The sequence below is a fragment of the Oncorhynchus keta genome, chromosome 20, assembly GCF_023373465.1.
Source record: "Oncorhynchus keta strain PuntledgeMale-10-30-2019 chromosome 20, Oket_V2, whole genome shotgun sequence".
In the NCBI taxonomy this organism is placed as follows: Eukaryota; Metazoa; Chordata; class Actinopteri; order Salmoniformes; family Salmonidae; genus Oncorhynchus; species Oncorhynchus keta.
In genome coordinates this window covers 8,616,470-8,632,281 of record NC_068440.1, presented here as the reverse complement: position 1 = coordinate 8,632,281, position 15,812 = coordinate 8,616,470, and the positions used below count along the sequence as shown (strand labels likewise).

The following is a 15,812-nucleotide window of genomic DNA, read 5'->3' as shown; positions in this document are numbered from 1 at the left end:
GTATTCTGTTGTCCTACATTTCTGATGATGCGTAGACACTGTGAATGAACACAGACTGCTGAGAGACTGCAGTGCTCTACCCATCAAAGCGTGGAACGGCTTGCATATCCCTGTGTGTGTGTGTGTGTGTGTGCATGTCTGTCTGTGCACCTTGTGTGTGTGAGTGTGTGTGTGTGTGTGTGTGTGTGTGTGTGTGTGTGTGTGTGTGTGTGTGTGTGTGTGTGTGCGTGCGTGCACGTACAGCGTGTGTGTGTGCATGTGCAGTATGTGTGTATGAGCCTGGTATGTAGGCCTATGCATGCGCATATATGTGTACGAGCTTGGCATGTGTGTATGCGCGTCTATGCATGCATGTATGTGTGTATGAACCTGCTCTGTGTGTGCGTGTGTGTGTGCACTTCTACGCACAAAGGTTACGTAACACCCTAACATGTTATAACTACATGGTATGTGCGTGACAAACACACATCATTGCCACAGTAAGCAGAACTATAGTGTTGACCAAGACCAGTCAGTTCACCGTCTGTACATGCAGGAAACAGTGCACAGTGTGTTGCACTGCTACAAACCAATCCACGAACATGATACCTATCATCATTATGAAATGTTATAGAGGAATATATATGGCTCATTCCCTTAGGAACAGTAATCCTAGGTTTAGACTAATTTACTCTGGACCCTTCCTGTTTGACTCAGCTGATGGCAACAAGCACGATGACCTCATCACAGTACTTGGTCATTGGCCTAGAGACCCTCTATCATTTGGCCAATCGTAGATTGATTTGGTGACGTCAGCTTTACAGTCTATCGGTTGGATGTGGAGGCGGGACAAAGCGCGCACTGACGTCAACGATAGCATATAGAGCGCTGTGATTGGCTAGACTGGCTAATGTAAAGGAGAAGAATGAAAATATCAAAGGATACAATAGGGGAAAAACACGGTTAAAAAAACATATATTCGAAATAAATAGCAAAAATTGACATTCATAATGTCTAGGTTTTCGATGTCACTTGCTTAAGCGCATTGATCAGCGAAAATAAACAGCTCAACTTTTTTTCTATCCCATTCCCCTCCCCATTTACTTGCTGGTTGAACGTCACTTGCCTCTTCTATACTGGTCATGTAAGCTACAGGTTAAATGTTTTTTAATTAATATTATTTTACAACAGATGTCCTTATATTACCACAACTGCAAAACACGAGCGTTAAAGAACATCAGGTCCCAAATTCCAATTTTTATAGGACTGTTATCTCCGCTGTATGCGTTTGTAGATTGGTGAGGAGTATTATTTTTATTCCATTCGCCCGCCTACTCCCTGTCAGCAGACCTCCCCTAAAGCACTTTTATTGGATGCCGCAGCCCTGTCCTAAACAGCTGTTTGGTGTTTTGCCACAGCACGATTCGACTAAACACGGTGTCAATCAAATATACATGGCCATGTAGTTCCTTGGATTCATGAAATCTACTGGCTACTGTACTCAAATGTGTCCTCTGATTGGCTAGATGGACTAGTGTCAAGGCTTTGGGCTTCATTCACCATTTTGCGACTGTAGAGTAGAATGTACAGAGCAGTCAGTAGTTTTTCCTCCTTTAAGTTGCTTTACAGAAGAAAGATAATGTGACAGTCTGTTAAATGTCAACCCTGGATATCCGACTATAGGCCTACTAACGATTTCGCTACTGACTCGATAAATATCTGCATTGAAAATAATTTTGTGGTGAGTAAAACCTACAAATCTTTCTTCTGCAGCGCTGCAGTAGCCTGTTTTGCTTTGTCGACCTGCTACGTTGTATACGTTGCCAATAATAAGCACTCTCTGTAACTACTAATACAATTATATATTCATTTTTTATAATACTCTACGGAGAGAAGTAAAGAGAGGATTGGATGCCACACTTAATGAAAAGGGAGCGGTGCGGGTGGATTGTCAGCCTAAAACTTTTCCCCCAGAAAATATTCAACGCCATAACTGCCATTATTAAGACTGAGACTCCCTAGAAGTGTTTTTCTTTAGGTTGCGATTGAAAGCAAACATCGAAGCAATCTGCATCACCCACATAGTTATTAGCTTTATTATCTCTACCTAGGCTACTATTCGCGATACAAAATGTCTATTTGAATCCGTCCTTCGCCTGCAGGCTTGTGGGCCGCGTTTCTGCGTTGTGTCCACAATTTTTTACTTTTTATTGTAACTTAATGTACAACGTTGCAGTTTGCACTCGCCGGTAAATTAGTTCCTAAGTTGCATCGAGTAATGTCCACATTTGACAACGGTTGTCACGAATGAATTCGCAGCATAATTACTTTGGCTGCTGTCGCACGATGTAACGTTCATGACATATTGTTCGATTTAATTAAGCCTAAATCTGTTTGTCAATACCTTTTGATGAGTTGTTCCACAGCCCCATATTTTGGAATTACTAGGCCTTTAAGTGTTTAATGTCCCGTGTTAAATGTTCCACGAAGAAGATTTTGCTAAGCGGCCTTGTGTTGTTAGACCTGCGTCACTGGACTTCACGGCCCTGTTGTGTAGTAAGCTGATAGTAATCGCAAAAGCACTACGACCAATAAGAGTGGTTGACACATATATCGCACGGCAACGTTACTATTCAGCAATAGTAACAGTTCCCCGGTTCTTGCATTCGTTTGCATGTAACAGTACTTCAGTTTAGGGTTGTTGCTTGTTTTTCGATCTACATTCAGCCTAAGTACTTTGGTAGGCAGGCCCTACGTGAAGTTTGTAAATTATCCGGTAGTTGCACTATAGGTCAATGTTCTCCAGTAGTTCTCATCGTTTTATAGTTATGTATCGAAATTGTAGAGGTGGAAATTCATCCCACTGTGCACACACCGGTTGAATCAACGCCCCCCACACTTCGTTTAAATTAAATTACGTTTAACCAACGTAGAATTGACGTCTGTGCACATGGGGATGTTATGTGAACATTGATTTTCATTATGCTCACATAGGATATTACCACAAGTTCTCCAATGGTGACCAATGACAATGCTATAACATGGTAATGGTTCAGCATGCTAGGGTTTATACAGCATAGATATGGGCAAATATATATTTTTGTAACCTGTATTTAACTAAGAACACCGGCCAAACCCGGACGACGCTGGGCCATTTGTGTGACGCCCTCCCTATGGGACTCCCAATCACGGCCGGTTGTGAAACAGCCTGGATTCAAACCAGGGATTTGAACGAGTGACGCCTCTAGCACTGAGATCCAGTGTCTGAGACAGCTGCGCCACTCTGGAGCCCAAAGGGAACGTTGATGCAATATTGATAAATGGATAAGGCTCATACATTTAGAAGGGAAATGCGTCGTACCTTCATTTATCGAAAATTGTTATAATTATGACACTCACCCACATACTTACCAGGTGTCCACTATTGAGTAAACAAATGTGCACACTTCTAACTTGAAAAAAGTGAGGCAACAAATGACTTTTATGATGACAGTTCTTTGAAAGCAATCGCAAGTCTCCCAAATATAATTTGCATAACACAGGTACTGGTTTGTAACTGTGTGTGTTATCAAACAGCAGTCTACGTGTAGTGTGGTCACAACAAACGCAGGTCTGTAGTTTCTCATTACAAGTAGATAGATACCTTGGAGTTCTTCTGTACAGCAAAAATAATTTTACTAGACGTACATGACATTGTAACAACCTAATATTCAATAAATATCATTTCTCCATGACATGCAGCATTCAATCCTAACGTGATGAAAGCAAACTCATACTCCACAATATCATTTTGTCTAGACTTTGATGTTTGTCTTTGGTCCTGCTTTGTTAGAGGATTAGATAGACTTTTTGTTGAATCACGGCGTTGTGTTGTCTGAAACTCTGAGGCGGACGGGAACTGTGTGCTGGAACAAACGACCCAGAATGTAAGCATGCTAGGCCTACAACACATTGCGCTGCCTATTTCAATAGAAAACCCAAACCAAACCTGTTGGTTTTCAGTTCGTCTCTGTCAACCAAATTTGTCAGCATTCGAGCAACATCAATGTTTTCCCTGGCAGTGAAAAATGCCTCTAAATGAGAGAGTGGTTGTTGGTATGAAATCTAAGGAGAAGAGAGGACTAAAGAGAGAGGATAATGAAGTAGCAGGAAGTTAGGTAATGGTCCATGACAGGAAGTGTGGATTGTAGGGGCGGATTGGTTCAGCTACGAAATAGATGAAGGTCACCACCGAGAACCAGAGAGAGAGAGAGAGAAAGAACGAGTGAGTAAGATAAAGAGAGAAATGCGAGTGAACAAGAAGGAATTCCCCCTCCTCAACTGTCATAGCCAAGAAACCAGAGAGAGAGAGATAGAGACAGTGTGTCTCTGTGTGTCTGTGTGTGTGCCTCTGTGTGTGTGTGTGGGTGCAGACTTGTCTGGACAAGCATTTCCAAATGTGCTCCCCACTATTCTGCTATATTGTTATATTACTTTACACACTATATAAGATTGCTTCATTATGGTTTCATTTGTATTCACACAGTGTTATGTGTATAATTATATGTGATACTTAAATCTTTTCTCTTGCCCATTCACCCTCTGAATGACACACACACACACACACACACACACACACACACACACACACACACACACACACACACACACACACACACACACACACACACACACACACACACACACACACACACACACACACACACACACACAATCCGTGTCTCAGTTGTATCAAGACTTAGCTTTCACCTGGATTCATGTGGTCAGTCTATGTAATGGAAAAAGAGCCGTTTTCCCTAATATTTTGTACACTCAGTGAAATTCATGTGAAATGATTTTGTAATAAAATGGTAATACCCATTACTTCTTGAGTTGAATGATACATCGTTCATATCAAGAATGAATGCATTACCAAGGACACAAAATACATGGCTTTATAGAATAGGTCTGTATTTGAAATTATTTGGTCAAACTGGGCCCAGTTCTTCTTTGACGACCACTTCTCCCCACCGCTACCTTACCTGGTGAATAGGATTTGTATAATGTCACAATGCATTCGCCACATGAATAATCCATCCCTTGTTACGCTCTGCTCTGTTTCAGGGTCTGGAATAAGGTGGAAAGAGCTGGAGAAACAGAAAGAGGAAAGGAAGAGAAGAGAGAGAGGAGCTGGAAGAGCAGGGAAATAGAGGGAGGAGAGAGGAACAAAGATTCTGGAAAATTAAGCCACTGTAAATAGTCAAGAAACCTCCCAATGCAGAGATGAAGCCGATTAAAAAGCAAGGAAGGCGCTCGCCCCCGTCGACCCGAGCCAAAGGGGGGAAGAGACGGGGGACAGGGGACAGTGGAGAGAAAAGAGACTCGGACGAGAACAGAGACCGATCCCCCAAAAGTCAGACCTCACCCCAAACCTCATCTCACTCAGAGTCTTCTCAGGAGGAGTCGGTGACACTCACAACGATGGCCACGCCAGAGAGGGAGGGCCACAGAGAGGGGCCCCGGGTCCCAGAGACAGCGGCCGCAGCAGCAGGGTCCCTCCCTGGGAAGTCGGAGGACTCCCTCCCGGGGAGCTTCAAATCGCTGAGCGCCCACAGCACAGACAGCAGCAGCAGCGCCACCAGCGCTGCCAACAGCCCCAACCCCTCGTCCAACCGCAAGACGGCCACCTTTAAGGCCCGCGTCCCCAAGAAGAAGTACACCTCTGAGCACTGTGCTGCCGCCGCCGCTGCCGCCGCCAACCACGGAGGCCCCGGCAACACCGGCGCGCCTCCACTGAACAGAAATAGTGCTCACAGTGACAGTAACGCCGGAAGTCAGTTGTCGAGCTTATCTTCGGGGCCTGGGTCGGCGGCGAGGGAGGGCGGTTCGCTCACTGACATCAACAGTCAGACCAGGAGACCAGTGGAGGACTACATTACCACCATAGCTCCACCACAGGACAGGGACAACACACCTGGACCCCCTCCCACAGGGGACAGAGACAGGAGAGGCCCAGAGGGAGGCAGAGAAATCTCCCCCAGCCCTGTCCGCTGCTCCTCTACAGACACGGCCAGCGAACACGACCTGGACGTGAGCGAGCCACACCGCTCCAACTCTCACCACGCCAACCCCACCCCCGAAGCACACACCCTGGCCCTGGTGCAACGTAGCACCCCGCAAACTCCGACCCCACAGAGCCTGTCGGACGCGCTAGCCGACGCCCTGGCCAAAGGTCTAAAGAACCAGCGGGTGCTAGCCAGGCAGGCTCGGAGGAGGACTGGAAAGGGGGAAGAGGAGAACAGAGGAGGGGGTAGGGAGAGCATGGACTCAGTGTTCAGAGCGGGCGTGGTTCGGCGGGTGAGCGGCGAGCACGGCAGCCTGGAGGTGCAGCTGAACGGCGAGAAGGAGCTTTACCGCTACCCATTTCGTCAGGGCGCCCAGGGACCCGTGGACATTATCATGGACGCCCCGCCACCCGGCTCCCAAGCCGTCCCCATCGGCACCCCTGTGTGCGTGCCCTTCGGAGGCAACGAGGACGGCGGCACCACAGAGGCCCAGCGCCAGTGGTACCGAGAGGGCCTGGTCACCCAGGTGGACTCCCACCCGGCTGTGTCCTACCCCTATAGAGTGTTGTTAGAGGATAGAGTGCCCCCAGGGGATGAGGAAGGGGATGGCAGGGTGGGCACTCCGACCGCTGTGTGGGTGTCCCGCCAGAGCCTCCGCCTGCTGGTGCCCCCCTGGGACCTGGACCTGGGACCCTGCGGAGGGGGGCGAGAGGAAAGCGATGCCGCCGCCAAGAGAGGGCGAGAGAGGGAGAGAGAGAAAGAGGACAGGGATGAGATAGAGGTGGAGCAGGAGCTGTGTCGCCTCAGCCGTGGGATGGGGCTCAGCGCGGCTGTGGCTGGGTCCGTGTTGGGGAGGCTTTCATACCCTGGAACGGCCCCCGCCTCCTCGTCTTCCTCCACTGTCAGCTCCCCCGTCACCCCCGCCTCGGTGCTGAGTCTGGTGCCCGGAAGAGACTGGGAGCGAGAGAAGGACCTGGTGGAGAGAGAGCGGGAGCTCCAGAGGAAACAAGAGAGAGATAACAGAGAGAGGGCCAAGCAGCACCACCACTTCATGCCCCTGACCCCCGAGGAGGACATAGAGGTGTCTCACTTCAGCATGGTGCCCATGGGGGCGGCGGGGGGGGCGGTCAACACAGGCCCACTGACGGTGTCCCAACACAGGCACATACTCTCCAAGCCGCCCCCGGGCTACCTCAGCCCCCACCTGTCTGTGGTCCGGAGCCTCGGAGGCACCCCGCTGGTGGGCCCCCACCTGGCCCTCAACCCCCACCCCCCTCCCTCCCCCACGGTGCTACTAGGGCTTGAGTCGGGAGCGCTGGCAGCGGGGGCGGCCGTCATCGCCACCTCTCAGCTCCCTCCTCTTTCCTCCTCATCCTCCCGCGGCTCCCTGGATAAGCCGCCCTCTTCAAATTCCAACTCCCACAGCGCATCTGGAGGGGTGGAGGCTCGTGCTCGGGTTCGACTTCCTCGTCGCGCTCCCGCACCCCGCTCACGGCGGCCCAGCAGAAGTACAAGAAGGGCGACGTGGTGTGTACCCCCACGGGCATCCGCAAGAAATTCAACGGCAAGCAGTGGAGGAGGCTGTGCTCCAGAGAGGGCTGCTCTAAGGAGTCCCAGAGAAGAGGCTACTGCTCGCGTCATCTCTCCATGAGAACTAAAGAGATGGAGGCCAGCGGAGGGGGCAGAGACCGTGGCGGGGCCAGCAGTACGGGCACCCTAACCCCGTCAGACCTGAGGCTGGGCGGCGGCCGGACCAGTTCAGAGTTCGACTGGGACAATACGTCGCGAGACAGCAGCGAAGCGAGCAGTAGGGGAGGGGATTCACGACCCCGCCTGGTCCTGCCCTCGCTCCTGCCCCAGGACTTATCACGCTTCGACTTTGATGAGTGCGAGGCGGCCACAATGCTGGTATCTCTGGGCAGCTCCCGCTCGGTCACGCCTTCCTTCTCTCCCATCTCCAACCAGTCACCCTTCTCGCCCACACCGTCGCCCTCGCCTTCCCCGCTTTTCGTCTTCCGCCCGGCCACCTTCAGCCCCATCACGGCGCCGCCTTCGCTCACCCCTCGCCGCCACCGCCACCTGAGCGGCACTAAGGTGGGTACGCCGGGCTTGGAGCGCGAGCGCCATCTGTCGGGCATCGTACCCACCTTCCAGACCAACCTCACCTTCACTGTGCCCATGAGCCCCAGCAAGCGGAAACTTGATGCCCTTCCTCCGCCCCTGCCCCTCTCTGCCCAGGATTACTCCAAGCCCGACCAGCAGTTAGGGGAGAATATAGGCCTAAGCCCAGCCGCCTTCAGGGTGCTCTCTCCTCAGAGCCAGCCCACCACCCCCTCCTCCCTCTCCTTCCCCCGGCCCCGGAGCGCCACCAGCCGCCCCCCGTCCTCCGCCGCCTCCACCCCCCCGCCAATGCTGGTTTCTCCCACCCCTCCCTCCCCCCTTCCCCAGGACCCCAGTCCCCGCCGCGTCGTGCCCCTGCGAGACTCCCCCGTCATCGTGCGGAACCCCGACGTCCCCCTGGCCAAGTTCACAGATGGACCCCTGGTGAGGAGGGGAGGAGGAGGCCGCTCCTCCAGAGAGCACAGCCAGCCCCTGCACCTTGCCACCGGCCTCAAGCACCCGTGCCCATCAACGGCGCCGCCACCAATGGCGCAGTCCTCCTGCGAAACCCTGCCTCCACCCTTGTCCTTGTAACCTCCTCCCAGTCCCTGACCCCAGCCGTCGCCGGACACCCTACACACTCCAGCCCCACCCTCGGTGGTGGCTCCGCCTCCATCTCCTCGACTGGCTCCGCCCTCTCCAGCTCTGGATCAGGAGGTAGGGAGTGGGAGAGGAAGCCCGGCGGGCACCAGGACGCCATTGGAGGGGCATTGCCCCAGCCGGTAGCCTGCCACCCCTCTCCAACCGCCCTGCTGCCCCTCATCCTACCAGCCGAGTCCCCTCACCCTGCACCCCGCAAGGACATCATCATTGGACGACCCGGGACAGGTAAGACAACAATTATTATTGGGTTGTATAGGGGTTACTATATAGAGGTGTATAGGATAGGGGTTGGTATATAGAGGTGTATAGGATAGGGGTTAGTATATAGAGATGTATAGGGGTTAGTATATAGAGGTGTATAGGGGTTAGTATATAGAGGTGTATAGGGGTTAGTGGATAGAGGTGTATAGGGGTTAGTATATAGAGGTGTATAGGGGTTAGTATATAGAGGTGTATAGGGGTTAGTATATAGAGGTGTATAGGGGTTAGTATACGAGGTGTATCGGGGTTAGTATATAGAGGTGTATAGGGGTTAGTATATAGAGGTGTATAGGGGTTAGTGGACAGAGGTGTATAGGATAGGGGTTAGTATATAGAGATGTATAGGGGTTAGTATATAGAGGTGTATAGGGGATAGTATATAGAGGTGTATAGGAGTTAGTGGATAGAGGTGTATAGGGGTTAGTATATAGAGGTGTATAGGGGTTAGTGGATAGAGGTGTATAGGGGTTAGTATACGAGGTGTATCGGGGTTAGTATATAATGGTGTATAGAGGTTAGTATATAGAGGTGTATAGGGGTTAGTATATAGAGGTCTATAGGGGTTAGTATATAGAGGTGTATAGGGGTTAGTATACGAGGTGTATCGGGGTTAGTATATAGAGTTGTATAGGGGTTAGTATATAGAGGTGTATAGGGGTTAGTATACGAGGTGTATCGGGGTTAGTATATAGAGTTGTATAGGGGTTAGTATATAGATGTCTATAGAGGTGTATAGGGGTTAGTATATAGAGGTGTATAGGGGTTAGTATATAGAGGTGTATAGGGGTTAGTATATAGAGGTGTATAGGGGTTAGTATATAGATGTCTATAGAGGTGTATAGGGGTTAGTATATAGAGGTGTATAGGGGTTATAATAATATATGCCATTAGTATATAGATTAGTATATAGAGGTAGGTTAGTATATAGAGGTGTATAGGGGTTAGTATATAGAGGTGTATAGGGGTTAGTATATAGAGGTGTATAGGGGTTGGTATATAGAGGTGAATAGGGGTTAGTATATAGAGGTGTATAAGGATTAGTATAGAGAGGTGTGTAGGGGTTAATGTATAGAGGTGTATAGGGTTAGTATATAGAGTGTATAGTGGTTAGTATATAGAGGTGAATAGGGGTTAGTATATAGAGGTGTATAGAGGTTAGTATGTCTAGGTGTATAGGGGTTAGTATATAGAGGTGTATAGAGGTGTATAGGGGTTAGTATGTAGAGGTGTATAGGGGTTAGTATATAGAGAGGTATAGGGGTTAGTATATAGAGTTGTATAGGGGTTAGTATACGAGGTGTATCGGGGTTAGTATATAGAGTTGTATAGGGGTTAGTATATAGATGTCTATAGAGGTGTATAGGGGTTAGTATATAGAGGTGTATAGGGGTTAGTATATAGAGGTGTATAGGGGTTAGTATATAGAGGTGTATAGGGGTTAGTATATAGAGGTGTATAGGGGTTAGTATACGAGGTGTATCGGGGTTAGTATATAGAGTTGTATAGAGGTTAGTATATAGAGGTGTATAGGGGTTAGTATATAGAGGTCTATAGGGGTTAGTATATAGAGGTGTATAGGGGTTAGTATACGAGGTGTATCGGGGTTAGTATATAGAGTTGTATAGGGGTTAGTATATAGAGGTGTATAGGGGTTAGTATACGAGGTGTATCGGGGTTAGTATATAGAGGTGTATAGGGGTTAGTATATAGAGGTGAATAGGGGTTAGTATATAGAGGTGTATAAGGATTAGTATAGAGAGGTGTGTAGGGGTTAATGTATAGAGGTGTATAGGGTTAGTATATAGAGTGTATAGTGGTTAGTATATAGAGGTGAATAGGGGTTAGTATATAGAGGTGTATAGAGGTTAGTATGTCTAGGTGTATAGGGGTTAGTATACGAGGTGTATCGGGGTTAGTATATAGAGGTGTATAGGGGTTAGTATATAGAGGTGTATAGGGGTTAGTGGATAGAGGTGTATATGGGTTAGTATATAGAGGTGTATAGGGGTTAGTATATAGAGGTGTATAGGGGTTAGTATATAAGGGTGTAAAGGGGTTAGTATACAAGGTGTATCGGGGTTAGTATATAGAGTTGTATAGGGGTTAGTATATAGAGGTGTATAGGGGTTAGTATATAGAGGTGTATAGGGGTTAGTATATAGAGGTGTATAGGGGTTAGTATATAGAGGTGTATAGGGGTTAGTATATAGAGGTGTATAGGGGTTAGTATATAGAGGTGTATAGGGGTTAGTATACGAGGTGTATCGGGGTTAGTATATAGAGTTGTATAGGGGTTAGTATATAGATGTCTATAGAGGTGTATATGGGTTAGTATATAGAGGTCTATAGGGGTTAGTATATAGAGGTGTATAGGGGTTAGTATATAGAGGTGAATAGGGGTTAGTATATAGAGGTGTATAAGGATTAGTATAGAGAGGTGTGTAGGGGTTAATGTATAGAGGTGTATAGGGTTAGTATATAGAGTGTATAGTGGTTAGTATATAGAGGTGAATAGGGGTTAGTATATAGAGGTGTATAGAGGTTAGTATGTCTAGGTGTATAGTGGTTAGTATATAGAGGTGTATAGGGGTTAGTATATAGAGGTATATAGGGGTTAGTATATAGAGGTGTATAGGGATTAGTATATAGAGTTAGTATATAGAGGTGTATAGGGGTTAGTATATAGAGGTGTATAGGGGTTAGTATATAGAGGTGTATAGAGGTTAGTATATAGAGGTCTATGGAGGTGTATAGGGGTTAGTATATAGAGGTGTATAGGGGTTAGTATATAGAAATCTATAGATGTGTATAGGGGTTAGTATGTAGAGGTGTATAGGGGTTAGTATATAAGGGTGTAAAGGGGTTAGTATATAGAGGTCTATAGGGGTTAGTATATAGAGTTGTATAGGGGTTAGTATATAGAGGTGTATAGGGGTTAGTATATAGAGGTGTATAGGGGTTAGTATATAGAGGTGTATAGGGGTTAGTGTACGAGGTGTATCGGGGTTAGTATATAGAGTTGTATAGGGGTTAGTATATAGATGTCTATAGAGGTGTATATGGGTTAGTATATAGAGGTCTATAGGGGTTAGTATATAGAGGTGTATAGGGGTTAGTATATAGAGGTGAATAGGGGTTAGTATATAGAGGTGTATAAGGATTAGTATAGAGAGGTGTATAGGGGTTAATGTATAGAGGTGTATAGGGTTAGTATATAGAGTGTATAGTGGTTAGTATATAGAGGTGAATATGGGTTAGTATATAGAGGTGTATAGAGGTTAGTATGTCTATGTGTATAGTGGTTAGTATATAGAGGTGTATAGGGGTTAGTATATAGAGGTATATAGGGGTTAGTATATAGAGGTGTATAGGGATTAGTATATAGAGTTAGTATATAGAGGTGTATAGGGGTTAGTATATAGAGGTGTATAGGGGTTAGTATATAGAGGTGTATAGAGGTTAGTATATAGAGGTCTATGGAGGTGTATAGGGGTTAGTATATAGAGGTGTATAGGGGTTAGTATATAGAAATCTATAGAGGTGTATAGGGGTTAGTATGTAGAGGTGTATAGGGGTTAGTATATAAGGGTGTAAAGGGGTTAGTATATAGAGGTCTATAGGGGTTAGTATATAGAGTTGTATAGGGGTTAGTATATAGAGGTGTATAGGGGTTAGTATATTGAGGTGTATAGGGGTTAGTATAGAAAGGTATATAGGGGTTAGTATATAGAGGTGTATAGGGGTTAGTATATAGAGGTGTATAGAGGTGTATATGGGTTAGTATATAGAGGTCTATAGGGGTTAGTATATAGAGGTGTATAGGGGTTAGTATACGAGTTGTATCGGGGTTAGTATATAGAGTTGTATAGGGGTTAGTATATTGAGGTGTATAGGGGTTAGTATATTGAGGTGTATAGGGGTTAGTATATAGAGGTGTATAGGGGTTAGTATATAGAAATCTATAGAGGTGTATAGGGGTTAGTATATAGAGGTGTATATGATTAGTATGTAGAGGTGTATAAGGGTTAGTATATAGGGGTGTATAGGGGTTAGTATATAGAGGTCTATAGAGGTTAGTATATAGAGATGTATAGGGGTTAGTATATAGAGGTGTATAGGGGTTAGTATATAGAGGTGTATAGGGGTTAGTATATAGAGGTGTTTAGGGGTTAGTATATAGAGGTGTATAGGGGTTAGTATATAGAGGTGTATAGGGGTTAGTATGTAGGGGTGTATAGAGGTTAGTATATAGAGTTGTATAGGGGTTAGTATATAGAGGTGTATAGGGGTATGTATATAATGGTGTATAGAGGTTAGTATATAGAGGTGTATAGGGGTTAGTATATAGAGGTGTATAGGGGTTAGTATATAGAGGTGTATAGGGGTTAGTATATAGAGGTGTATAGGGGTTAGTATACGAGGTGTATCGGGGTTAGTATATAGAGTTGTATAGGGGTTAGTATATAGATGTCTATAGAGGTGTATAGGGGTTAGTATATAGAGGTGTATAGGGGTTGGTATATAGAGGTGAATAGGGGTTAGTATATAGAGGTGTATAAGGATTAGTATAGAGAGGTGTGTAGGGGTTAATGTATAGAGGTGTATAGGGTTAGTATATAGAGTGTATAGTGGTTAGTATATAGAGGTGAATAGGGGTTAGTATATAGAGGTGTATAGAGGTTAGTATGTCTAGGTGTATAGGGGTTAGTATATAGAGGTGTATAGAGGTTAGTATATAGAGGTCTATGGAGGTGTATAGGGGTTAGTATATAGAGGTGTATAGGGGTTAGTATATAGAAATCTATAGAGGTGTATAGGGGTTAGTATGTAGAGGTGTATAGGGGTTAGTATATAGAAATCTATAGAGGTGTATAGGGGTTAGTATAGAAAGGTATATAGGGGTTAGTATATAGAGGTCTATAGGGGTTAGTATATAGAGGTGTATAGGGGTTAGTATATAGAGTTGTATAGGGGTTAGTATATAGAGGTGTATAGGGGTTAGTATAGAAAGGTATATAGGGGTTAGTATATAGAGGTGTATAGGGGTTAGTATAGAAAGGTATATAGGGGTTAGTATATAGAGGTGTATAGGGGTTAGTATATAGAGTTGGTCTATAGAGTTGTATAGGGGTTAGTATATAGAGGTCTATAGAGGTGTATATGGGTTAGTATATAGAGGTCTATAGGGGTTAGTATATAGAGGTGTATAGGGGTTAGTATACGAGGTGTATCGGGGTTAGTATATAGAGTTGTATAGGGGTTAGTATATTGAGGTGTATAGGGGTTAGTATAGAGAGGTGTATAGGGGTTAGTATATAGAGGTGTATAGGGGTATATAGGGGTTAGTATATAGAAATCTATAGAGGTGTATAGGGGTTAGTATATAGAGGTGTATATGATTAGTATGTAGAGGTGTATAAGGGTTAGTATATAGGGGTGTATAGGGGTTAGTATATAGAGGTCTATAGAGGTTAGTATATAGAGATGTATAGGGGTTAGTATATAGAGGTTTATAGGGGTTAGTATATAGAGGTGTATAGGGGTTAGTATATAGAGGTGTATAGGGGTTAGTATATAGAGGTGTTTAGGGGTTAGTATATAGAGGTGTATAGGGGTTAGTATATAGAGGTGTATAGGGGTTAGTATATAGAGGTTTATAGGGGTTAGTATATAGAGGTGTATAGGGGTTAGTATACGAGGTGTATCGGGGTTAGTATATAGAGTTGTATAGAGAGGTGTATAGGGGTTAGTATATAGAGGTGTATAGGGGTTAGTATATAGAGGTGTATAGTTTTTTTTAGAGGTGTATAGAGGTTAGTATATAGAGGTGTATAGGGGTTAGTATATAGACGTGTATAGGAGTTAGTTTATAAAGGTGTATAGAGATTAGTATATAGAGGTATATAGGGGTTAGTATATAGAGTTAGTATATAGAGGTTTATAGGGGTTAGTATATAGAGGTATATAGAGGTGTATAAGGGTTAGTATATAGAGGTGTGTAGGGGTTAATGTATAGAGGTGTATAGTGGTTAGTATATACAGGTGTATAGGGGTTAGTATATAGAGGTGTATAGGGGTTAGTATATAGAGGTGTATAGGGGTTAGTATATAGAGTTGTATAGGGGTTAGTATATAGAGGTGTATAGGGGTTAGTATATAGAGGTGTATAGGGGTTAGTATATAGAGGTGTATAGGGGTTAGTATATAGAGGTGTATAGGAGTTAGTGGATAGAGGTGTATAGGGGTTAGTATATAGAGGTGTATAGGGGTTAGTATATAGAGGTGTATAGGGGTTAGTATATAGAGGTGTATAGGGGTTAGTATATAGAGGTGTATAGGGGTTAGTATATAGAGGTGTATAGGAGTTAGTGGATAGAGGTGTATAGGGGTTAGTATATAGAGGTGTATAGGGGTTAGTATATAGAGGTGTATAGGGGTTAGTATAGAGAGGTGTATAGGGGTTAGTATATAGAGGTGTATAGGGGTATATAGGGGTTAGTATATAGAAATCTATAGAGGTGTATAGGGGTTAGTATATAGAGGTGTATATGATTAGTATGTAGAGGTGTATAAGGGTTAGTATATAGGGGTGTATAGGGGTTAGTATATAGAGGTCTATAGAGGTTAGTATATAGAGATGTATAGGGGTTAGTATATAGAGGTTTATAGGGGTTAGTATATAGAGGTGTATAGGGGTTAGTATATAGAGGTGTATAGGGGTTAGTATATAGAGGTGTTTAGGGGTTAGTATATAGAGGTGTATAG

General features: G+C 45.3%; 1 protein-coding gene across 1 annotated transcript in view; it reads left to right on the top strand.

Annotated features, from left to right (window-relative positions):
* Positions 1-5,241: 5,241 nt before the first annotated feature.
* The window catches only part of LOC118398947 (protein capicua homolog), a 41,591-nt gene continuing 31,020 nt past the window's right edge, over positions 5,242-15,812 (top strand). Inside the window, 4 exon segments of the mRNA XM_052471834.1 lie at positions 5,242-6,999; positions 7,093-7,311; positions 7,419-8,537; positions 8,540-9,011. Of these exon segments, the coding sequence (XP_052327794.1) occupies positions 5,242-6,999; positions 7,093-7,311; positions 7,419-8,537; positions 8,540-9,011 (3,568 nt within the window).